The 26417-nt window shown below is 43.6% G+C and overlaps 2 protein-coding genes across 2 annotated transcripts in view; both read right to left on the reverse strand.

Moving 5' to 3' along the window:
* The window catches only part of LOC121919807 (protein FAM71C-like), a 1121343-nt gene that overhangs the window by 451818 nt on the left and 643108 nt on the right, over nt 1–26417 (reverse strand). The gene's annotated exons all lie outside the window — the stretch shown is intronic.
* STMN4 (stathmin 4) overlaps nt 22915–26417 on the reverse strand; it is a 15855-nt gene continuing 12352 nt past the window's right edge. Inside the window, exons 5-6 of the mRNA XM_042448978.1 lie at nt 25170–25361; nt 22915–23688 (exon numbers count right to left, since the gene is read on the reverse strand). Of these exons, the coding sequence (XP_042304912.1) occupies nt 23629–23688; nt 25170–25361 (252 nt within the window). The 3' untranslated portion in view covers nt 22915–23628. The remainder of the gene's footprint in view (nt 23689–25169; nt 25362–26417) is intronic.

Genomic DNA, 26417 nt, shown 5'->3' on the forward strand with positions numbered 1-26417 from the left:
ATAATAATAATAATAATAATAATAATAATAATAATAATAATAATAATAATGGACAAACTTACAAACCTGGCAGAGAAGGAGACAATTAACCAAAAAGACGATGATTGGGAATTAATAATGACTATTGTAAACAAAGATGGTCAAGTGGTTAACAAGCTTATAAGGAAATTGCTCAATAATGAAATTAACAGTTACTAAGAATAATAACAAATAGGCTAGAACATTATTAGATGGGACTAAACAAATCTGTAGATTTTTAGAAAGATATTGATGAAAACAAAAATTGTGTGTGACGATCACGTCAAATGTAAAGAACATTAGGATAAACTATAGGATCCAAAGTGTTATGCCAAGATATATATATATATATATACTGTTAGACAAGTTGTGGTGTGCTATTGTTATAATCTCTGTACAAAGAATCTGAAAACACATACACACACAATATTCAAAAAGATGTTCAAATATCAAATATGAAGACGTTTGAGATGGGGAAGAAACTTTGGAAATAGTAAGATGCAAATTATTATGTAATAAGAGTTATGTAGGATTATGTTTTGGAAAAAAATCAATAAAAAGTATGGTGATCAAAAGGATGAAAACAAAACATAATAATAATAATAATAATAATAATAATAATAATATTTATATCCCGTGGTTTACAATAGAGTACATAAATAAATACATAACACATACGTAACTAAAAATTATGTATCCCATTATCCCTTACCTTAAAAACCAAAATACCAACGCTAAAAATATAAATTAAAATCAATTTAAAATAGGCAAGATATTGGGAGAGACGTTTGGGCAAACGAAGGGCAATCTACCTCAGTGTAACGGGAAGGTCAGTCCAGAAAGGCCTGCAGTAAGAGATCCGTCTAGATAGCCTTTTATGGTATGGCATGCCATAAAAGCCCTGAGGCGCTGGCGAAATTGCCCAAATCTGCAAAGATCTGTATCTATAGCTATATTATCAAAGTTGTTTTAAAGGCCATAGCCTTGAGACTCTGATGAAATTGCTCAAATCTGGAAAGATCTGTATCTGTATCTATATTATTATTATTATTATTATTATTATTAACCTTTATTTATCAAAGTCTTTTTATAATAATAGCTTAGAGACTCTGATGAAATTGCTCAGATCTGTAAAGATCTATTTCCATATCTACATCTATACCTAATCTTTATATTATCAAAGTCTTTTTTTAAAGCTCTGATGAAATTGTTCAAATCTGTGAAGATCCAGATCTATATCAGGAGCGACTAAAATGTTGAAGGGTCTGGAAACCATGAAGCCCTATGAGGAACGACTGAGGGAGCTGGGGAAGTTTAGCCTGGAGAAGAGAAGGTTAAGAGGTGATATGATGATAGCCCTGTTTAAATACTTGAAGGGGTGTCATATTGAAGAGGGAGCTAACTTGTTTTCTGCTGCTCCAGAGAACAGGACCCGGAGCAATGGATGCAAGCTGCAGGAAAAGAGATTCCAGCTCAACATTAGGAGGAACTTCCTGAGAGTAAGGGCTGTTTGACAGTGGAACACACTTCTTCCTCAGAGTTTGGTGGAATCTCTTTCTTTGGAGGTCTTTAAACAGAGGCTGGATGGCCATCAGACGGGGATGCTTTGATTGAGAGTTCCTGCATGGCAGAATGGGGTTGAGCTGGATGGCCCTTCTTGTCTCTTCCAACTCTATGATCCTGTGAGATTAATTCATAAGAGAGTTGCGGATGCATGGCTTGTGTGTGGCTCATTTTCCTTCTGTTTTGTTTTCACCCCTTCCCTCCCCAAGCATGAAGAGAAATCCAGTCGGAACTCCTCGGTGGAGCAGCGGGTGCAAGACCTGGAGCAGAGGTACCACGAGGCGGCTGCCTTGCAGCACATGCAGGCCACGCTGTTGTATGACATGCAGGCCCAGGTGCACAACATCTCCGTCTTGATGGAGTGGGTGCGCCACAACCCCGGATGCCTGGTCCCTGTGGAGATGCGGCTCCAGCAGGAGATGCACTACCCAGGTGAGGATGGCCCAGCGGGATGAGATAGGGTCATTCTTCCTCTCCTCCTCTCTTGTATCTGCCTCTTCTTCTTGTTCTCCTCTTCCAATTTGTCCCTGATCGTCCTTCTTTTCTGTTCTTTTCTGTGAGATCCAACAACCTTCACCAATAATCTCCAACAGCAACTTGCTTAAAAGCAGTGAAGTTTATTGAGATATGAATGAAAGTGATCAGACAGACTTTTTAGTGAACTCTGAAACACAAATCTCAAGCCTCAAGTTAAAAGCACTCTTGGCTGGCCCCCACCTTTTTTACTCTCCCGCCTTCTACTCCCCACCTCTCTCCCTCCTGTTTGCTTCCCAGGCTAGAGAAAGCAGGTTGACCTTGAAGAAGCTCTGCAGATGTCTCCTACTAATTAAACAGTGCATTCCAAACCTATTCAGCTATCCCGCCAAAACATCCCAACCCCCCTTAGCAAAGCAAGCTGGCAGAACTACAGTCTAAAGCCATTGCAATAATATGAACAGTAACTATAGTGGATGAGAATATTGATTAGCAATTGGCTTTGGAGTTCTGACATTTTCCCTCCTCCTCCTTGTTGTCTCGCACAATACATTATTATTTCTATTATTATTATGCTTTATGTATATAGCGCTGTAAATTAACACACCGCTGTACATACGCTCAGTTAAAACAGATAAAATAAACCTGCCTATGGCATAATTCTACAAAAATAATTAAACATAATACATATTAATACACATTAATGTTCAAACAATAAAATGTAGCAGACAACAAATTAAAATAACATTAGATACTTTCTGCTTACTTACTTCTCTCCTTTTCTTCCTCTTCCTCTTTCTTCTTCATCTTCTCCTCTCTCTTGCTGGCCTCTTCCTCTTCCTTTCTTCTTACCCCACTGACTCTTCTTCCTCTTGTTCCTCCTTCTCCTTCTCCTTCTCCTTCCTTCCTTCCTTCCTTCCTTCCTTCCATCTTCCCTCCCTCCCTCCCTCCCTCCCTCCCTCCCTCCCTCCCTTCTCTCCCTCCCTGTCTCCCTTTCTCTTGTTCTTGTTGTTGTGTTCCTTCAAGTGGTTTCCAAACTATGGTGACTCTAAGGCAGGGGTAGGCAACCTGCGGCCCGTGGGCCAGATGCGGCCCGGCAAGGCCTTGGGACCGGCCCCAGCCCAGTCCTGCTGCCAATTGCCACTGGGGCCTTTGGGGGACAATTGTCTATAGAAGCTTCAGAAACATGCATTTATATTAATATTTTTTAAAAAATCAGCAAATTTTTTCGCGTGTCCTCCATTTTTTTTAAAAAAGTGTCTTCCCTTTGAAAATTTTGTCCTGCATTTCTCCTGGTTAATTTATATATTTAATTTTTTTTAATTATTTAATTTTTTATTTTTTGGCTTCGGCCCCCCAGTTGTCTGAGGGACAGCAACCTGGCCCCCGGCTCAAAAAGGTTGCCTATCCCTGCTCTAAGGCAAACGCGTCCCAGAGTTTTCCTGGCAAGATTTGTTCAGATGGGGGTTGTGGGACTGGATGGCCCTTGTGGTCTCTTCCACCTCTACGATTCTATGATTCTAACAGGGACATACTCTGCCTGTCCAAACAGTTGTGTCCTGTCCCTGCGTATTTGCCTCCCTCTAAGTCTGAGAGAGTGGGTCTTGCCCAAGTTCAGTGGGCTTCCACGGCCACACAGGGATTTGTATCTCGGCCTCCAGCACTCAAACCACGACACCGTGCTGGCTCTCAGATGCCTTTGTTTAGGACTTATGGTGACCCTAAGGTTAACCTATCCTGCAGTTTTGTGGCAAGATTTGTTCAGAGGAGGTTTGCTCTTGCCTTCCCCTGAGGCTGAGAGAGTGTGACTTGCCCAGGGTCACTGAATGGGTTTCATGGGTCAGTGAGGAATCAAACCCTGGTCTCTATAGTCAAACCTTATCACACTAGCAACATCCCATTTAGAAACGGGATTTAAACTAGATTTAATTATTATTTTTTTTTAAAAAAACCACAAATGTGGGGAGTTTATCACACACCGACACTGTTAACGTGAAATAACACCAAAATAAACTGAAGTTAAAATGGAGAGAAACGACAGCTTTTTATTTTCGGGAAGTTCCAAAAGTAAAAAGCTGCCGTTTTTCTCTGTTTTACCTTGGGCTTATATTCGCGTTATTTCATGTTAACAGTGACGGCGTGTGATAAACTTCCCGCATTAGCAGGTTTTCTAAAATTTAAATCTAGCTTAAATCCCATTTCTGAACAGGATTTTGCTAGTGTGATAAGGTCCATAGTCCAATACTCAAACCACTACATCCTTCTGGCTCTTGTAGCAGCAATGGCAGCTGTGATCACTCGTCTTCCAAAGCATGGGGCTGCTGTGTGCACATTGACACCACAGCCAGCTTTGGGAAGTAGTTGGCACCCTCAATCATTTGCGTGGGGCTGCTGTGTGAATGTCCACACAGCAGCCCCACACTTCAGGAGGAGGGAGAAGGAGAGATCATGGCTATCAACCACTTCCCGAAGCTGGCTGCTGTGTGCACATTCACATGGCAAATGGCTTGAGGAAGGGATTGACAGCTGGGATCACTTTTCTTCCTGCTTGCTCCTTGAAGCATGGGGCTGATGTTTGAATGTGTGCGCAACAGATCCATGCTTCAGGAGGGAGGAAGAGGAGCAATCCTGGACATCAACACTTACCGAGATCTAGCTGCTGTGTGTACATTCTCACAGCAGCCAGCTTCAGGAGGCAATTGGTGGTCTCAAGCACTTGTGCAGGGTTGCTGTGTGAATGTACCACAGCCCTGTGCTTTGGAAGGTGGGAGGAGGAGTGATCCCAGATGCCAACACCTTGCTGAATGCATGCACATTCACACCAACTTCAGGAGATGGCTGACAGCTGCAGTTGCTAGTTCTGCCCTTCCTCCCAGAAGGTCATGCTTGGCAGGACAGAAAACAGATTGCACAACCACGGATTGCCAAAACACTATTATGGAGGAAAGTGTGATAAGAAATTATACCAAACTGTTATGCTTCTATTCTTAAAGTAGCATGATTGTGGCAGGACAGAAGGCTGTTGTGATAAAGTCCACAGACACCAAATTTTGAAATGCCCTCAATCCTAGTTTGAGAGTAAGAGAAATGGAAGCATGGGTACATAGCTTTATTCTTCCGAACCCCCAAAATGTGGTTTTCTTTCAGCAATTTCATTCAGTGGCGGCCAGCAAATCCCATGTCAGTAGGGCTGGGAATGCATTTGATTTTGGGATTTGGCACTATCCAAGGTGCTGGAACTAGAATACGGTTCACCACCTTGGAGAGCTCCTTTGATATAATCAGGAGTGAATTCTCTGCCCGACTGACATGGGAGTCGCCGGCCAGTCCGCCTTTCCTCCATGCTCCTCTGGGCTTCCATCCCCCACATTCATCCTTAGTCCTCGATTCCCCTTCCAGCAGACCAGAGAAGCCTTAATGCTCTTTGCCTTGTTTCTCCAGATGAGGGCCTTTTATCTTCTAACAACAATCAGATCAAGAGAACCTTTCACATTGATCCTCCAAGAGGGATTAGTTTGGAAAAGACTTTCACCCACTAGCCCAAATCCGACCTGAGCCCCTGACGTAGGCCAAAAGAAAGACACAGCAATCCTTTAAGCCGGCCGGTTCTGGACGCTCTGCGCTTGTTACACCTCAGGATTTAAACGTGAGCGGTGAAGTTGCTTAGCATCTTTCAGGCCACAGAAACAGGGCTATCTATCAATGCAAAGTGGTCCAGTGACTGTTTTATAGCTGTTCTGCTGGGCAATGATATTGGCATGGGGTGATGGGGGTTCAGTCCCAGCTGGTTGACCTCCACCCCATCTCCCCTTCCCATTCCCCACTCCTGCAACTCTAGTCTTCCTTATGTGGGGCGTCCTTTAATATGGCCCTTTAGTATCCTGAGGAGGCTAAGGCTGCATCTGCACTTCAGAAATAATGCAGTTGGACACCACTACCCCATAACCTTCTCTTGCCACTTCCAGGGTTCTTTGGGGGAAAAGCATCTTTGACTGGGTTTCTTTCTCAGATGTGAAACATGGGAAGAACTGCCCCATTGACTGTGCCTCCATCTACTACAATGGGATCCGGCGGTCTGGCATCTACAGCATCATGCCATCTGCAGAAGGGCTGCCCATCGAAGTGCTGTGCGAAATGGATGTTGAAGGTACAGTAAGAGGAAATGATGCTTCTAGTCCTCATGGGTGCTTTCTGAGATGGCAGATCTTTTAGAGCAAATGGTTTCTGCGTAGCCACTTTGGGGAGGATTTTTCTTTTATGTGCTTTGGTTCTTTAGCAACTGTGGCATTAAATGATCTAATAATAATAATAATTTATTTTATTTATATACCGCTATTCCAAAGATCATAGTGGTGAACAGCAAGTAAGCTAATTTGCCCCCAACAGTCTGGGTACTCATTTTAACGACCTTGGAAGGATGCAAGACTGAGTTGAGCTTGGGCCCTTTTGCTGGTCTTGAACTCGCAACCTTGTGGTTTTAAGTGAATGGCTGCAGTACAGGCATTGAACCACTGCGCCACCAGGGCCCATAGTGTTACCCAATGTAAGATCCAGCAACCTCCACCAGAAATCCACAACAGCAACTTGCTTAAAAGCAGTGAAGTTTTATTGAAATACAAGCAGATGTGACTAGACAAACTTTTCAGCGAAATCTAACAGCCAAGCCTCAAACCCTAAGTTAAAAGCACACAGCACCCACCCTTTTTTCCTGTAGCCAATCTCCCCCCTATTCCTCCCTCTTGCTTCCCAGGCCAGCTAGGCCTGAGAAGCCAACCTGACCTTGGACAAGCTTCACAGATGTCTCCAGTTAATTAAACAGTACATTCCAAACCACGACTGCAATCATTCCCAAGCACCAGCTAGCTAGCACCCCCTTCCCCCATTAGAAGCAGGCAGAACTACAGCTAAAGCAATTACACAGCAATATGAGCAGTAACTAAAGTGGATGTGAATATTGATTAGTAATTGGCTTTGGAGTTCTGACACCCAAAGAACAGATGGAAGGGAGACTGGGGGGTCCCCACCAGCTGTCAGTGTTACTTCAAAGGTTGGGGAAATTAACTTTGTAAGAGGGTTGGGTTACCTTTGGACCATATACACTGGTATATGCCATTACTAACTGGGACGTCTCTAGGTTTTGGATGAATTAAGGTTTTATTTTTTAAAATGCAGAGTGCAGTCACTCACACACAAGATAGCATTTCAAATAAGCACAGTATACAGAGCTAACCAAAATGGAAAAAAGGAAAGGGGATAGCAGAGTTTTAAGGGGTTGTAGTGGGATTCGTGGGATTCATGCAATCATAGAATTGGAAGAGACCCTAAGAGCCATCCAGTCCAACCCCATTCTGCCATGCAGGAACTCACAATCAAAGCATTGCTAACAGATGGCCATCCAGCCTCTGCTTACAAACCTCCAAAGAGGGAGACTCCACCACTCTCTGAGGGAGTATCTTCCACTATCAAACAGTTCTTACTGTCAGGAAGTTCCTCGTAATGTTGAGGTGGAATCTCTTTTCTTGTAGCTTGTATCCATTGCTCTGTGCCCTATTCTCTGGAGCAGCAGAAAACAAGCTTGCTCCTTCCTCCATGTGACACCCCTTCAAATATTAAACAAGGCTGCCATGTCACCTCTTAACCTTCTCTTCTCCAGGCTAAACACACCTAGCTCCCTAAGCCTCCCCTCCTGGGTCATCATGGTTTCCAGGATTATAATTACCTGCCCAAAAAGAAGACTATGGAAAGCTGGAGTGGCCCAGACAGGGAGGTCTGAGGGCGACACAGAAGATACACAGAGAGCAGGCATCTATACTCGCTGTGAGCAGAGAGGCTAGGTTTTGAAACCATATTTATACCTTAAAACTAGCCACAGGCAATGGACGATCTGGCCAAGTAACAAAGGATTCTGGATTGTTTAATGGCTTTGATTTTAGTATAACAAAAACAGCAGTTGGACTGGGAAATCCCTGAGATGGATGGATGAAGAAGTGTGGCTAAAAACACAACAGGGAAAAGGCAGACAGAGATTAGCTTCCTGCTTTAGGTGCATAGAGTTCCTTTGTCTAGTTTTGAGAGGAAATGTACATTACTTGGGGAAAGGAAGGGACACTTTAGATTTTATAGTGTTGTTTTGCTGGGTATATACATACTTCGGGGGTGAGGAACTATAATTGTTTTCCTCTGGGAACCTGACCTAGTATTCCTGAAAGAGCATTGAATTCTGAAAAACATGCAGACATTTTCACATGAAGGAGGCTGTTAAAATATTTCTCTCTTGCATGGAAGAAGGAACTCAGCAGAGATTTAGATTCCTTATGGAGGTTTACTTTATTTTTGACTAGATGATTTGTTTAAAGGCATGTATTTCCAGGAATGCTTAAGGGAGGGACGAGTTAGGAATTGTAGGGATTCGTTCATGCATTTTGTTCTTTTTATTCCTCTCTCCATTCCTGGTAGGTGGTGGTTGGACGGTCATCCAGCGGCGTCTGGACGGTACGGTCAATTTTAACCGGACGTGGAATGAGTACAAAGATGGATTTGGGGATTTAAATGGCGAGTTCTGGATGGGCAACGAGAACATTCACAAGATCACCAACCAAGGGGACTACTCCCTCCGCATTGACCTGGAAGACTGGAACAATAAGCACAAACATGCCTTTTATCAGCTTTTCAGGTAGGTAGACTTTTCAGAGAGAACCCAGCATCATAGATAAGGAAGGGAACATGGAGGATATAGCGCTTCCACCTGAAGACCCAGCATGGCTCTCCGGCAGGAACAGAAAGAATATTCAAACATATTTTAACATTATTTTAAAATCTGTTTTCTTTGGCGTATCAAGAGTTGCTAATGTGAAGAATCCTGCACCGACAAGAGTCTTCACAATTGGGGATTTATGCTTTGCAAAACCTGCAGATGGCTGTTTTGTACTGAAAATTCTGTTTTCTGCATAGAAACTATTTCTATGCAGAAATTTTATTTTGTGTGCAGAAAAAGCTGTTTTCTGCAGAGGAAGTGACACAAAGGGGGCATTCCATGAAACGTTTAAGCAGGGTTGATTTGCATTGAAAATGGCATTTTGTACACATGAAATAACGCAGAAAATAATATTTCTGTGTAGGAATTTTTATTTGCAAAACAACCATACTGTATTTCAGTTTTGTGCCAAATAAGTCTTGAATTGCAAATAAGCTTTGAAAGCGATGGGGTTTTTGAAGTCTTTCCCAAAGTGGAAAAAATATTGCTAAAATTCCTTAGAGATGAGAAATAATGGTGAATTACATCCCTAGTTGTCAGTCGAGATAAGAAAGTGAGCACAGAAAGCGCCGCTGTCGCTTGATCTCCACTGGAAAAACAATGCAGTTTGACACCACTTTAATTACCATGATTCAATGCTATGGAATTCTGGGATTTGTAGTTCTATGAGATATTTAACCTTCTCTATGAGAGAGCTCTAGTGCCACAACAAACTGCAAATCCCAGGATTCCATAGCATTGAACCATGGCAGGTAAAGTGGTGTCAAACTGCATTGTTTCTGAAGGGCAGATGCAGCCTGTGACATTTACACACACACACACACACACACACACACACACACACACTTTTCTAAAACCCTTACATTCTAGATGGAATCATAATTTTTTCCCGGGGGGGGGATATTTTGACATAATTACTATGACCAGAATGGTTCAAAGAGCTGGTCTTCAGATGGGGACTAGCTAAAATTCTGGATTTATTATCAGCCTTGCCTTGGCTTTTGGCTGCTAAAGCACTATTTCATGTGACCTTATCACTCTAGCAAGAAACGGGGTTTAAAGCAGATTTAAATTTTAAAAAGCCTGCAAATGCAGGAAGTTTATCCCACGACGTTTCACCAGACCAGAAATGACACCAAAATAAAGTGAATGTAAAGGAGACACAAATGGCAGCTTTTTACTTTCAAAACTTCCCGAAAGTAAAAAGCTGATGTTTTTCTCCCCTTTTGTGGGCTTTTAAAAATTTCAATCTATTTCAAATCCCATTTGTCAGTGGGATTTCACTATTGTGATAAGGTCCATAGCTGCATTGGCTGGAAGCATCTGTTGCAAGCCAGTCTTGTATATATGGATCTCATTGTGCGGTTTTGAACCAGAGGGCCAGGATGGCCATTGGTCGGGGGTTGCTTTGAGTGGGCATTTCTGCATGGCAGGATGGGGTTGGACTGGGTCTCTTCCAGCTCTTTGCTTCTATGATTCTGCCTTTTCTCACTGCTTCCTTATGCTCTGCAGCATCGACGATGAGGTGAATTATTATCGGCTCCATGTGGAAGGCTTCAGTGGGACAGTGGAGGACTCCTTTGCCTGGTACCACAACAAGAGAAGTTTCAGCACGCCCGACTCGGGGAATATCTGTGCCGCCATCTCCCACGGAGGCTGGTGGTACCACCAGTGCTTCTTCTCCAACCTCAATGGAGTCTATTACAAGGTAAGGCAGGTCTCCTTCACCCCTTGGTCTACACAGATGGCCCTGTTGCTGTTTTGTGCCATTCATGTAGCTTCCTTAAAGTTCAGACTAAAAATCAGAGTGGATTGACTGGGAATCATCAGCAGCCTCTGCTGTTCAAAGGAACTCTCCAAGGGGCTGAACCTAGTTGAGGGCTCAATGGATTCAGCCCCTGAGACAGCACCTTTATCGTTTATACACAAACCCAGATTGCATTCATAAGCCCCATTGACAGTTATTAATGAGGGAGAGCACATAAGAAAGGAGTTGCTGCAGCAGTTTGATTTTGTCTGAGATGACTGGGAAGGGCAAGATTTCAATAGCAATAGCAAGTACATCCCCCCCCCCCATGACATTCATGATATGCAAACTACTTTTTCACTTGGAACTCAGTTTGCAGCAATAGAAATAAATGGAGGACGAGAGGGAAAGTGGGAAGAGAAGAGAGAAACTGGGACATTTTCAATCCATCCATTCATTTGTTACGGCATGTCCAGGACATTTTTATCGCAGCTGAAAAAGTGGGATAACAGCAGCTTAGCTGAGGGGTGTCCTTGTCAAATCAGAACAGTTACAGTGTATTGGGTATATTTGTTGTTGTTGTGTGCATTCAAGTCACTTCCAACATATGGCGACCCTCTCACAGGGTTTTCTTGGTGAGTTTCTTCAGAGAGGGTTGGCCATTGCCATTGCCATCCTCTGAGGTTGAGAGACTGTGACTTGCCCAAAGTCACCCAGTGGGTTTCCATGGCTGGGCATGAACTCGAACCCTAGTCTCCAGAGGTCATAGTCCAATGCTCAAATCACTAAACTGTGCTGGCTTTATAGGGTATATAGGGATAGACAGTAGGCCCTTGGTATCCACTGGGGTTTGGTTCCAGGACCCCCAGAGGTAACAAAATCTGTGGATGCTAAATTTAATACAATGGCATAGCAAAATGGTGTCTCTTATATAAAATGGAAGATCAAGCTTTGCTATTTGGAATATATACCTTTTTTGAATATTGTCAAGCCGTGGATAAGGAGGGCCATGGAGGCTTGAATCCATGGATTTTAAAAAAAAATCCGTGGATAAGGAGGGCCGACTGTATTAATGCCATCAGTGCAATATACCTTCTCTGTCAGTCCCCCATTGCTCAGCTGCATCACCTGCTGGTTTTACTGGGGAGGAGCAGATTTGCCTCCTAATTTCTGCCCTTTCTCTTTCTCCCCTCCCTTGTTTGCATCTACAGGGGGGCAGATACTCTTTGAAAAACCGTAAGATCCTGGGTCCCGATGGCATAGTCTGGTACACCTGGAAAGACACCGATTATTACTCTCTCAAGAAGGTCACCATGATGATCCGTCCCCGCACGTTCCGGCCCCATCTCTCTCCGTGAAGGAGTCTGGAGCATCTTTCTCACTGGAGCTCCAGCGTGGGAGGCCAGCATCACTGTCTGTCCAAATGGCAGCCATCTGGGTGAATGATGCCGACAGGAACCGAGGGAATGTGGCCTTAAAACATCTCACAAGCGATGCATGCTGCCACAGAGGCTGATTTGACCAACAGAGAGGCGATAGGTGCTTTCATTAAAGATTAAGATACTTATGGCCATGGCTTGAGAAGATGGCCACAGGGACTGTCATGGCTTCTCTCTCCTTCCAGCTCTACCAGTGTTGAGACGACTCAAGCTGCAAAAGCGAGGCACAGAAATGGATCTAAAATATATTTATCTGTGCATCAGAAGAGGCTTGAGCTGAATATTAAGAAGAGTAATAACCGCAGATGACTTAAACAACTTTAAAGTGAGTGGTGAAGGCTTCCACATCATATATATATATATAAATAAATATATATATAAATATATATATATTGGCTCAGCCTTTAATCAAAATGGAGAACGATGCAGAGAAATCAGAAGGGTTTGACTTGAAAAAGCAGCCAGGAAGGAACTAGATAAGATGAGAATCTTCTTACGTAAAGATGTATTGTTGAATACCAAAGTCAGGGTCATCTAGTATTTCTGACTTCTACGTATGGCTGTGAAAGTTGGACAATGCAGAAAGCTAAACAGGAGGAGACGCAACTGATCTGAAAAATGTGTTGCTAGAGCAAAACTCTATGGATAACATGGACTCAGTAAACAGACAAATAAATGAGTCTAAGAGCAAACAAAGCCTGAATTCTCCCTTGGAGCCCAAGATGACTCAACTGTTGTATTTTGAGTATATCATGAGATGACATGACTCAAGAGAAAAGTTGATAAAGCTCGGCAAAGTAAAATGCAGTAAGAAAAAAGGGAGGACTGCAATACAGGTGGATAAACTCAGTCAAGGAAGCTTTGGCTACTCTGAGTTTGTAAGACCTGAGCAGGGCAGATGAGGACCAGGACTCTTGGAAATCTCTTATGCCAAGTTCCAAATCAAAGTCAACTTAACATCAAATACAGTCAGCTCTCCAAATCCAGAGGTTCTGCATCCACGGATTGAACCATCCATAGCTTGAAAACACACACACACACACACACACACACACACACACTAAGAATCCAAAGCAAACCTTGATCTTGCCATTTTATATAAGGGACAGCATTTTACTACAGGAGCCAGCATGGCCTAGTGGTTTGAGTGCTGAATTACGACTCTATCGATCAGGGTTTGGTTTCTCAACTCAGTCGTGAAACCCACTGGGTGACTTGGGGCAAGTCACACTCTTTCAGCCTCAGAGGAAGGCAATGGCAAACCGCCTCTGAACAAATCTTGCCAAGGAAACCCCACCCCATTGTATATAATGGAACCTGAGAGTCCATGGATTTTGGTATTCATGGGAGGCCTCCTGGGACCAAAGGCCAGCAGATACCAAGAGCCCACTGTAGCAACAAATAGCAGAGCACTGTGCTGCCCCCTTGTGGAGAAGGTTGGACTGGATGCCCTTGTGGTCTCTTCCAATTTTATTATTCTATGAAGGTTGGACTTTGCTGGAAGGCTAGAGCAAAGAAGTCCCTTGTCTGGCTTGTTTGAAACTGATACTCCCAATGAAACCGGTCCTGGAGAATCCTACAGCACCATCTTCTTGCAAGCAAGAGGCATTGCATGACAGGAGGATGACACAGCCCCCCTTGCATAAAATCTGACAATGGGAGCATCTGCATCTTTATTAGCTGTGGCAGTAACAGAGGAAAGTTTGGGTTAAGGGACTGAATCTGTATGCAACTGAACTGTGTAGTGTAGCTGAGAAAATAAGAAGTGATCTGCTGGTTCAGACCAAAAATCAACCTAATCTTGCTGAAGGAGCTAGGTATATTTATCCAGGAGAGGAGAAGACTGAGAGGTGATTTCGTACAGACAGTGTGGTCTAATGGTTTGAGTGCTGAAGGAGGACTCTGGGAGAGAAGGGTTCATAGAATCATAGAATCATAGAGTTGGAAGAGACCCCAAGGGCCATGCAGTCCAAGCCCTTGACATGCAGGAACTCTCAATCAAAGCATCCCCGACAGGTGTCCATCCAGCCTCTGTTTAAAGATATCCTCCAAAGAAGGAGACTCCACCACAATCTCCGAGGGAGTGAGTTACCTTATCAAACAGTTCTTACTGTCCGGACGTTCCTCCTAATGTTGAGCTGGAATCTCTTTTCCTGGAGCTTGCATCCATTGTTGCATGTCTTGTTCTCTGGAGCAGCAGAAAACAACCTTGCTCCCTCCTCAATATGACATCTCTTCAAGTATTTAAACAGGGCTATCATATCTTAATCTTCTCTTCCTCAGGCTAAATATACCCAGTTCCCTAAGTCTCTCCTCATAGGGCTTCATGGTTTTCAGGTGCCTGCAGCCTTTTCATACACTACTTTTGCCAGTTTGAATGTTGTGCCAGCCAAATGTTATCTAGCAGGAAAAGAAACTAAGTCTGACTGATGCTTCAGCCTTTGCTGAACAATGCATAGTTTTTCATTTCCATGAGGAAAGATGTGCGGTTTTCTGTTTATCTGCCAAAAGCTGTGCAGTTTCCAGAAAAAGCTATTGGATGAAAAGCTGTTCCATTCTTTTCAGTAACTGTTGGGAATAAGAAAATCAAGATTCGCCATCCCTAAATCCCACTCCCTTAGAAACGACAGTGGCAAACTTCCTCTGGATAAATCTTGCAAACAAAACTGTCGGTAAGGTTTGCTGTAGGACAGAATTATTTTGAAGGCACATAACAACATTTAAATAGTTGAAGGACTATCAGGTGGAAGATGGAGTGCACTTGTTTTCTGCTTCTCCAGAGGATACAATTCCAACTGATGGATTCTTCCTGCAAGGAAGGAGATTCTGATTAGATGTTAGGAAGAGCCTCCTGATGGTAACTGCTATTCAGCAGAGGAATGGACCACTTTGGAAGATGCTGGACCTTCCTTCTTGGGAGGTTTGGCCCTTGTGAGTCTCCTCCAGAAGTCTTTCCCAGAGTGACTTAGCAGATGGAAACCTGGTTTGCAGAACCTGATTTACCAAGAGCCTGTCCTTCTCTAAGAGGGAGGATTTAAAGACTGGTTAACCAGAGACCTCTTCCTTATCAGACTCACACAAAAGCTGCCACTGGAATCCTTCCTTCTTTGTAACTGTGCAACTTCTTGTTTTTTATTTCTTGTCTTTTCAATGGACTACGTTTGAAATTGTTCATCATTCTGTCAATAGTTTAATCAGATTTTGCTACAAACTTTTGTATGTTTTTTGTTTTACCTCTCTGTGTGTGTTCCTTTAAGGTACCTTTCGAGTTACGGACGGTGACCCCATAAATTTCAACAGATTTACACAGAGAAGGAATCCTCAGAGGAGGTTTTCAGTTTTTATCTGTTATTTCTTCTAGTTTTTGGATAGTCACCTTGACTCCCACTTCTTGGCAAAAGATGGGGGAAATGATGATAAAGAGGAGGAGGAGGAGGAGGAGGAGGAGGAGGAAAAGGACGAGGTGGAGAGGAAGAGGAAGAGAAGGTGGAAGATGAGAAGGAGGGAAGTACAAAGAAGAGGAGGAGGGAGAGGTGGGAAAGAGGAGAAGGAGGAGGAAGACAAGAGAAGAGGATGGGGAAGTGAAGAAGAGGACAAAGAGGAGAAGGAGAAAGAGGATGAGGAGGGTAAGAAGAGGAGGAAGAGAAGGAAGACAGGAAGAGAAAGAGGTGGAGGAGTGGAGAAGGAGGAAGAGAAGGTGGAAGATGAGGAGTAGGGAAGGAAGAAGTGGAGAAGAGAAGGTGGGAGAGAAGGAAGAGGGAGAGAAGCGAACAGAAGAGAAGAAGAAGAGGATGGGGAAGTGGAGGAGAAAAAGGAGAAGGAGAAAGAGAAAGAGGGTGGTGGTGACGGTGGGGGAAATTGCACCAATGTCAATCAAAGCCAAATTATGAAGAGGGTGACCAAGATAGTAAAAAGTCTGGAAACTAAAAAGGAACTTGGAGAAGAGAAAGTGGAGAGAAGACTTGGCAGTTATCTTCTAAGATCCTAAAGGTTGTCAGGTAGGTTGTCTGCTGCTCCAGAAACTAGGGGTACATTTACACATGTAGAAATAATGCAGTTTGACACAGATATAGCTGGGAGCCCGGGACCTGCAGTTTGCTATTGCACCAGAGAGCACTCTGACAAAGATATCTCACAAAACTACAGATCCCAGCATTCCATACCATTGGCCCATGGCAGTTAAAGTGGTGCCAGACTGCATTATTTCTGCAGTGCGGATGTAGCCTTAGCTAAGGCCCCTTCCCACTGGATCTTTAAGCAGAGAGGATGCGCTCTTAATTTCTACACAGAAGTCTTGCAAACAAATATCATGTACAGTATTGGGTTTCATTGCCATCTAGTGGTAGTGTGAACACATAAATAAATAGATAGGCAAACAGAAGGAAAGATAGTTTAATTAACACCTTTAAGCTACTTTGGCTTGAATTCTTCTGTCGGTGCTGTTTGAATGTACAAATTCTTCTACTGAAGATACTGAAATTTTGTGTGATGGTTATGGAAATGTAGTCGTAAACAGGAGGATGCATGAAGCAAGGACAGAATATTTCAAGATTTTTTAAAAAATGTTTGAAAACCTGCAACTTAAGAAACCTAATGGGAAGAATCCTGAATTGGTGAAAATATTCACACTTTGGTACTTTATCCAGACAAAATGCACATATGGCTGTTTTGCACCGAATTTTCTGCAGAGAACTGCACATGACGTACTATTTCCTTTGCAAAAAATAAAATAAAAAAATGCCATATACAAATTTTGCAGAGACTGCCACACAAATTTTGAATAGTTTTCAAAAACTGCACATTTTCCAAAGACTTTCTCAGATCAGGCAGAAGAAAATTGCTAAAGTTACTCATTGCTTCCTTCAACAAGAAAATTAATGAAGACAGTGCAGAAGCATTGAGAACGGTGTATGAGAGGTGAAAGGGAATGAGCTGTGCATTTGGGTGCACATTTGGTTGTTCATTGGTAGTGTAAGATTGCTATTCAGGAGAAGTGAATTACAGAGGAATAAATCCCATAATGCCTGCAGGCCAAACCTGAGCACTATTAAGGAAAGTTGTAAAAGTGAATTACATATGTAGTGTTACCATGCATAGTCACACATTACGCAGTGAAGCATGGTACATATTGATGTTTAACTACAAATCTGATCGTTGTCATTTGTGCTTCCCGGACGGGACGCTATCCGGATCAGTGCAATGTCTTCTGAAAGATTAACCAGGCATTCCTATACTTCCTCTTTACTTATTCTGTGCTGGATTTCCCGTATTGTGTCCTCTGCTCCCTTTTCATTAGGTCGCCCTCCTTTGGACACGCTCCAGCTTCTCAACATCCTTCTTGAATTGTGGTGCCCAGAACTGGGCACAGTATTCCAGGTGGGGCCTGACCAAAGCAGAATAGAGTGGCACTATTACCTCCCTTGATCTAGACACTATACTATCGATGCAGCCTAGAATTGCATTGGCTTTTTTAGCTGCTAGCAAGCAAGAGTCCTAGGAAGTGTCTACACCAGCTGCTTAATCTGGGGCCAATCTGGAGCATTATGTCCCGATCTCCCCTCTAATATTTGATATCAATGCAATGTTAAAAAGGACGCTGAGGTGGGTAGCCTAAGGGGCACTCCCACTGCAAAAGTCTGGCCAAACCACATTTGGAAATCCAGTTGGCTTTAGCAAGGGAGGAGGCAGGGGCACCCACCACAATGAAATCACCTAGGACTGACATCAACATAATCCCTTTTCAATGGAGGGCGATTATGGGATTTTGACATGAGAAATGGTTGTGTGTATATGGGCAAAAGGTATTTCCTCAGTGAAAGGAGTCTTCCTTTGTCTGGGATATTCACACCAATGGTCCAAACATTTCTTCCATCTTCCGACCATTCTTCTCCCCTGGGAAAACCATTTAGCAATGAAATAATCCTAGCTTCCCAAACATATTGCTCTGGGATATGTTTTTGGGTATAACTGTTACTGTCTGAACACTGGCAATTCAGTCCAGTTTGGAGGAGGACAAAACCTCTGTCCAACTTCTATTAGATTCCTGAATAAGCCAGCCACCCCTCTTGTTGTGACAGCTATTGAGTCACCTCCATTCTGGATGCCCCTTCATTAGAGATATGCTTCAGGATTGGTACAGTATTTCCATTAGTTTGGCCTATAACTATCTACCTTCTCTCATCTTTGTTTTGTTAGTTCTTATGCGTGTGTGAGAGAGCGAGCGCATGTGCATCTTGATTGTTCTACTAATAAACTACAAAACTCTTATTTGGAATTGCCTCTCAAGTTCTGTGTGGTGTGGAACTGTTAAACATAGGGTAAGATCCCAAGCTTTTTGGGTTACACCCCCACCCCTGTCCCTTGTAAACCTGCCTGGCATCTCTGAAGATGCCCGCCACAGATGCTGGCGAAACATCAGGGAGAAACTCTTCTAGAACATGGCCACATAACCTGAAAAACCCACAAAAAACTATAAACCTGCCTTGTGAGCTGCCACTTCTGCTAAGGACAAAAACAACTACTGAGATATGTGATCAACAAGGCGTCTGGGTGGCCATTTCTGTCCTCAGCAAAAGCGATGATGTGCCATGCAAGCTTTACATGGAGCTCTTGCCCATAAGGAAGTGGCAATGGTGCTCCAAAAAACAGGCCATCCCCTTTGCCTGGGATGCTCATGGGGATGGCAAGGCTCTTGGCATGTGGACAACTGGATTAGTCTGAATCGGACCCAATCCAGCTGCCCACATGCCAAAAGAACCCGAGGTCACTCTAGAGTTTCCGAGAACCATCATGATTTCCCCTGAGTTTGCTTAATTCAGAACAAAGTTGTGATAAGGGCAAAAATTAGGAACCTTCCCTGGGAGTAGCCATATATAGAATCATAGAGTTGGAAGAGACCATGAAGGCCATCCAATACAACCCCCTGCCATGCAGGAACTCTAGCACTAGTTATGGGGTGAGTGAAGTGTTTTCCACCAGTGTAGGCAAGCCCCTAATGCTCAAACCACTACACCATGCTGCCTCCCCTATGAGGGTTCACGACCAGATTTCTTCAGACAAGCTTTGCCATTGCCTTCCTCTTAGGTTGAGAGAACATGACTTAGCCAAGTGGGCACCATGGATTTCCACAGCCAAGTGGGGATTGAAACCCTAGTCTCCAAAGTCCTGACTGACTAGGCACCTCCTTCACTGGAGGACTTTAGAGAGAAGTTGGATGGCTATCTCTCAGCTGGGGTTGGGCTAGGTGGCCCTTGGGGGTTCCTTCCAACTGTGTATGTCTATCCTTCTAGAGGATGCTCCAGACGCCATTAAATAAATAAATAAAATAAAATTTTTATTTATATCCCGCTCCTTCCCAAGATCAGGGCGGCTTACAACATATATTAAAACAGAACAGATACAATACAATAAACATAAAATAAATACATACAATAAAAGAACAAGCTAAAAGCCCCATTAGCCCAACCTCTTGGCCACGGAAGAGGAGGGAGGCCCACAGGATTTTATTCGGGGAATGCTTGTTGGAACAGAAAGGTTTTTAAATCCTTTCTGAATTGGGCCAGGGAGGTTGATGAGCGGAGTTCAGTGGGCAGCGTGTTCCAAAGGGCCGGGGCGGCGATGGAGAATGTCCTCTTCATGGTGGAGGAAAGCCTGGCCCCAGGCAACTTCAGTAATTGCTGCCCAGATGTTCTGAGGGTGCGGGACGGAATATATGGGGAGAGGCGGTCCTTCAGGAATCCTGGGCCCAAGTCATTTAGGGCTTTATAGGTAACCACCAACACCTTATATTGAGCCCGGAAGCGGATGGGCAGCCAATGGAGATCTTTCAGCACAGGTGTTATATGGCTGGCCCTGGAAACGCCAGTGACCAGCCTGGCTGCCATATTAGCTTGAGCACACTCCCAGAGTACACACACCAACAGACACCCCCCCCCCCCCCCACAAAATGACAGCCTTGAGTAGATGAGTGAGAAAGAAAAGGAATGTTGGCAGTTTTATTGACAACCACTGTGTACAAAAGAAGAGGCCCTAGCTACAACCAGAACAGCTACAAAGGCTCTTTCTTCCTCCTCCTCGATCACTGCTTTGGTTCAGCATTTTCGTGTCCAGAAGGAGGAGACGTGTTGGGATGAATAATCCGCTTCCACACAACCCCCAGAGATGCCAGTTTCCAATCCTCCCTCTCCTCATTTTATCGACCGTCTAAATGCTTCATCCGGATGCCAAGCAGCCAAAGATTCCCAGGGGAGAGATATAATCAATACCGGACAGCATAGAACATTTATGGTTTTCATGTTGTCCTGTCAAGATCGATTGCGGCATATTTTTAGCTTCTCTGCAGCCTCCAGAGTGTCTGGCCCATTAATGTGGGACAAACATGTTTGCGGCCTTAGGTCCGAGCTTGGAAAAGTTCCTTTTGGGGACAACAGATGGCAGCTGTTGTCCCCAAAAGAACTTTTCCAAGTTCAGACCCAAGGCACAGGACTGCCCTTGATAGAGGCCATTGCTTGGTTTAAAAAGACAGGAGGCAAAGGGAAACCACAAAATGTTTCTGTACTCAAGTAGCTGGTCCTCATGATCTTAAAGAGGCGTTTGCTCAGTTTGCTCATTTTATTACAGTCATGGAAACACTGACAAGGAAAATAATAAACAACAATTCAATACAAGGGGTGAAAACTACAAATCATCTGTTAAAATTACAGATCTTTGCAGACGATTGAGTAATCTTTTTGGACAATCCAACAGAAAGTATAGAGACTAGCAGGATTTCAACTTAACCAAAATAAAAGTGGGATACTGACAAAGGATATCTTGATAAAAGAAGAAGATTCTGGGAGCTGTCATCCCCAAAAGGAACTTTTCCAACCTTGGACCTAAGGTACAGGAGTGCCCTCAGTACAGGCCATTTCTTGGTTTAAAAAGATGGTGCCACAACCTTCTTTGTCATCTCCTGGTGCATGTTGAAGTGACCATTGTTCTGGCTGAGGAGAACTCTGTCTCATCCAAAAGCTTGCATACTCAAAAAATACACATGTCCTATTTTGGAATCTTCCACGATGCGGAAAACATCAGCGCAAAAAAGATGCAGATTAAATGGGTCTAGCGTGTGCCCCCCCCCCCCGAATTGCTTCAGCAAATTGATGCAAGTGGGAACCAGAGTAATTTGAACCAGTTCAAACTGATTTGCAATCCTGTTTAATAGGTAGTCACTCCTCTAAATTTCAGAGTTAAAACTCTGAGTGGGTTCTCCTTCCATGAATGGAACAGCCACTTTTTGGGGGGCTAAAACCTGGAACTGATGGAAGAATGGGGTTGGATTAGGTGCCCTTGGGGACCTTTCCAACCCAAAGATCCTAGGATTATAGGGGAGACACTACACAGAGAGACCCCCGCTTTTTCCTTACTGGGTCACTTCACATGGACCAAGACACGAGGCAAAGGAAAACCATGAAATGTTGCTGCAGTCAAGTAGCTTGTCCTCATGATCTGAAGAGAGACGTTTGCTCAGAGAGTTTACTGTATTTTTTATTTTTGCAGTGAACCCTTCCCAAATTATGCTCCTTCCAAAAATGTTGGCACCACTTCCAGAACTATACACCTGGTAGCCACTGCAGCTTCAATCAGCCCATAAATGTTAAGCTTTGGAAGAATAAGACTGGCATAGTTTTTTGTGGTTTTTGGGGGGCTTTGCAGCCATGTCCTAGAAGAGTTTATTCCTGATGTTTCGCCAGCATCTGTGGCTGGCATCTTCAGAGAAATCTGAAGTCCCTAACCATAGTCCCTAATTCAAATGAAATTCTCTGAAGAAGCCAGCCACAGCTGCTGGCGAAACATCAGGAATAAATTCTTCTAGAACAAGGCCCCATAGCCCAAAAAACCCATAAAAAACTATGGATGTCGGCCATGAAAGCCTCTGACTTCACAATAAGACTGGCACATTATAAAATAAATGGTACACATCCAGAGAAGCCACTCTGACTGTAATATCATGAAAAATCTCTTAGATAAGTAGAGAAATGTGGGAACAAGCTGCCCACATGAACTCTGGTTTCAATGGGGGAGGAAGAATGCAGGCAGGATTGGAGAATGCTCTTCCAACAGTGGACCTCTAGCAAACACTGGTCTAATCTGCACTGCAGAATTAATGCAGTTTGAAACTGCTTTAACTGTCATGGCTCCATCCTCTGCAATCCTGGGATCTGTAGTTTGATGTCTGGAAACCATATCCTATGAGAAGAAACTTAGGGAGCTAGGTATGTTTAGCCTGGAGAAGAGACAGTTAAGAGTGAAATATAGCCTTGTTTAAATATTTGAAGGGGTGTCTTACTGTGGATGGAGCAAGCTTGTTTTCTGCTGCTCCAGAGAACAGGACCAGGAGCAATGGATGCAAGCTCCAGGAAATGAGATTCCAGCTCAACATTAGGAAGAACATCCTGACAGTAAGAGCTGTTTGACAGTGGAAAGTGTTCCCTTGGACAGTGGTGGGGTCTCCTTCTTTGGAGGTTTGTAAACAGAGGATGGATGGCCATCTTTCTGGGATACTTTGATTGAGAGTTCCTGCGTGGCAGAATGGGGTTGGATTGGGTGGCCCTTGGAGTCTCTTCCAACTCTAGGATTCTAGGATTCTACATGCCATCAGAGCTCCCTGACAAAGGAGGCTAAATACTTTGTTGTTGTCTGCCTTCAAGTTATTTCTGACTTATGGCAACTCTATCATAGGGTTTTCTTGGCAAAGTAGTTCAAAGGAGGTTTGCCTTTGCCTTCCTCTGGGGCTAAGAGAGTGTGATTTTCCTAAGGTTACCCAGTGGTTTCACAGCCAAGCTGGGAATCGAACTCTGATCTCCAGAGTCGTAGCCAAGCACCCAAACCACTCCGCCACACTGGCTTTCACCAAACTACAAATCCTCAAATTCCAGAGCATGGAGTCATGGCATTATTTCTGTGGTGCAGATTGGACAATTATTTTACTACTATTACTATTTTTAAAAACCAAGGCATGCGGGTTTCGAGTCGCCACCACAGTCGCCTTCGGTAAAACTACGTCAGCTTTGCGATAGCTTGGAGTTAGGAGAGAAAATGAAGTTAATGGGAAGCAACGTGAAACGTTCTTTTCACGCCGATGACCAACATTAAAAATGGCAAAAGACACAAGACAACATTCACCCCAGAGGTGACTTGACTTTCCCCTGCTCACTCCCAGACCCTCGCTCAATTCGCTAACACCCTTTTTCCTTTTCGGGAACTTCCACCCCCAACCCCTCGAGGCACCATCCCCCTTGTAAACCTCCATTTCTACTAAGTGCATCGGGTTCCATTGTGAACCGCCCGCCATTTTGTGGATAAAGAAAACCCGACCGAACTTGGGCTTAGAAAACAACATCCCGCTGTCTTGAGGGGGTCCGTGCCCACGCCCAACCCCTTCCCTCCCTCCCTGAAACACCCAAGATGGTTTCACCAACCCATTCTCTTTTTTTTTGTCTTCACATTCACAAACACCAAAAGCAGAGGACAATCCCAATTCGTCAGTTTAACACTTTTTGCGCTCGAGACAGTTGCCGCCATGACCGCCGCCTGCCACACGCCATCTTCCCTTGGAGCTTTTAGTCCGAACGGTTATGAGCTGCGGGGCCTCTTTACCTGGAGGCCTCTTCTTTTAGCTCCTTGTTCTTCCGGACTTCCTCGGCGTGTTTGTCCTGGGAAAGAAGGAAGAAAGAGGTGATGTTTGGTGCCACAGATTCTTGCTGTTGTTACTGGACCATATTCTACATTGCCTACTTTTAGTGATGCATAAGTACATAAGGATCCATGGACAGTTGGCCCTCTGCATTTGCAGCTTTGACTTTTGCAGATCTGATTGTTTGCAGGTTTGGTTAATATCTTCCCTGGAGGACCAAGAGATTCCTAGAGGAAATATTGCAGATATCCCAGGAAACAGTCAGAGAGACCCCAGAAGTTTGCAAGAAAACCAGCAAGTTTTATTAGCCGGCACACTTCAGAGGAATAATTTCCAAAGCCCAATGCCCAGATCAACAGGTGGAATTCCCTTTGATAGGGATTCAAACAAAGAACTCTTAAGCTGCACATTGACTGGTAAATAGTATTAAACATAGATATATTTCGTTCACTCATTGGCTACAGAAAAGTATATATTTTGAACGGCATCAATCCCCTTTATCAAGACTCTTTTAACTCACTGTTCCAGCCTGGCATTTTAAACATTCCTTATTTTGGCTTAATGCAGACATTCAAGTGCCAGAGTTGCAATGAAGAAGCCATGAAGATGTCTCTTTGACCTGCTCAGTTATCTATCACAAAAACAGCATTTCCCCCTGTTTCGCGTCCAGGCCTTCTAACTTTTTAACATATTGGCTATTATGTGTGGGCCAATTCTAGAAATTAATTTTATTGATTTCTTTTACCCTCCTCAAGAATACATCTCTGGGCAGTTTTAGGTCCTCCAGCATGATTCTATAAATTTAGTAGAAACAGAAATGCTATTTGAAGTTTTATATTACACCTAATATATTTTTGTATTTTAAGTGTTTGATATTTGTATGGCACCTTTGTTATATATTGTGATGACCTATGGTTATAAGCAAATAAAGCTGAACTAAACTGCTTCTGATTGTCACAGTCTTGCTTGCTGCTGGGAGGAGAGGTGGACAGGTCAGTTTCTTCAGACCCCGGTTGGCACCTGAATGGACTTTCTTTTCCCAACGTGGCTACTGACTATTAAAATGGTCTAGGGAGAGAACATTTACTGTGGCTGCATCTATACTGCAGAATTAATGCAGATTGGCACTGGTTTAATTCAGCCTGATCCAGATGTTTGCACACCACAAAACCCCACCCTCATCCTGGGGTTTGGGGGAAACACTGGGATTTTCTCCAACTTTTCCAACTCAGGAGCAAAGTCGGGTTAATGAGAACAACCTGCAATATTTCACCGGAAGTACAAGTGTCATGGGAACAGACTTTGGGGTGAAGATGGGTTTTTTTTGCCCATGCAGACATCCCCTTGGTCTTAGTTTGTCTTTAAAATGCAATTGCAGGCTTCAAAGGAATACTAAATGCAAGATGTTCTTTGCCCAACACTTGCAGCCTGGCATAGATTTCTCTGATCTAGTTCAACCTGCCTCTCCTCTTTTTCGACTGCTAAAAACTAACTGCTCACCTTTTCCTGCAGGCGTTCCAACATGGCAGCTAGATGGGCTTCTCGGTTCTCTTTGTTGGACTCCATTTTCTGTATCAGCCTCTCTTTGGCCATCTTGATGAAGTTGTTGTTCTCCTCGATCGCCTTCTGGATGACCTCCCGTTCGTGCTCCCGCTTTCCTGCTAGGTGCTTCAAGAGCTCTGCTTCCTGGTACTAAACCCACAAAACAAAACAAGAAACTCCCATTAATATCAAATAATGGGGCCATTACAGTTCACTGACCAGAGAAGGACGGGATAAGCGCACTGTGTGCACTAATCTTTCCCCCGATCGCACAAATAGGATGGGATAAGGACAGGAGTAATCTGCTTTACTCCCATCCTTATCCTCCATGTGATAATCTCCTGAGTTCAATTCACTCTGCAGGAAAGAGAGGAAAGGATGCAGTCTTGCTCTTCCCAGTTGGTTCAGGCAAAAGCAACCTGCTGCGCCCTCTCCTAACTTGTGTGCTCTCCCTCATTCATTACTTTTGCCATCTTGACAATACTTTAATATTACTTGGTCACCTGTGTCCCAGTTTTTATCGGTGAAGTATCAGCAATTTGGAACACGTCCATCCTCTCACAGACTGTGATGTTTTGCAGCTGAATGTGCAGCCAAAGCCAAGAACCTATATGCTTGCATAGAGAGCTAGAATTCCACATGTGGCACTTTGCTACAGCTCTTTTGCCACCATCCCCAGGATTCATGGTTTTCTGCAATAGCAATTCCACAGCCGTTCAGTGGGAAGTGTCTTTGTTGCCAGATGCAGACTTAGGACATCTTCTGCGTAGCTCCAGTGAGGATCTCCAGAGGCAAGACAGTCTCAGATTTCCACACACCACAGAATGACTGTCAGTCTATTGCAGAACAACAGTGAGTCCTGGGGAGGAGGCTTGGAAGATTGTGGAGAAGACCAGCTCCACAAAAACAAATAATAATAATATTAATAATAATAATAATAATAATAGTGATGATGATGATGATGATGATGATGATGATGATAATGTACGCATTAGATGGAGTTATGCTCACATATGTCACCATTAGGATGCTAGTCCAAATGCACATGTTCAGCTGCTTGTATAATGTGCAAAACATGAGTTTTATATTTAATTATTGTCCTACCTATGGTAATATAAAAATTGTTTAATATGTGCATTTTATGTAATGACTGTGTTTTAACAATGTTGTAACCTGCCTTGAGCCATGAGGAGAGGTGGTTAAGAA

Source organism: Sceloporus undulatus, chromosome 1 (assembly GCF_019175285.1).
Source record: "Sceloporus undulatus isolate JIND9_A2432 ecotype Alabama chromosome 1, SceUnd_v1.1, whole genome shotgun sequence".
NCBI classification, from domain to species: Eukaryota; Metazoa; Chordata; class Lepidosauria; order Squamata; family Phrynosomatidae; genus Sceloporus; species Sceloporus undulatus.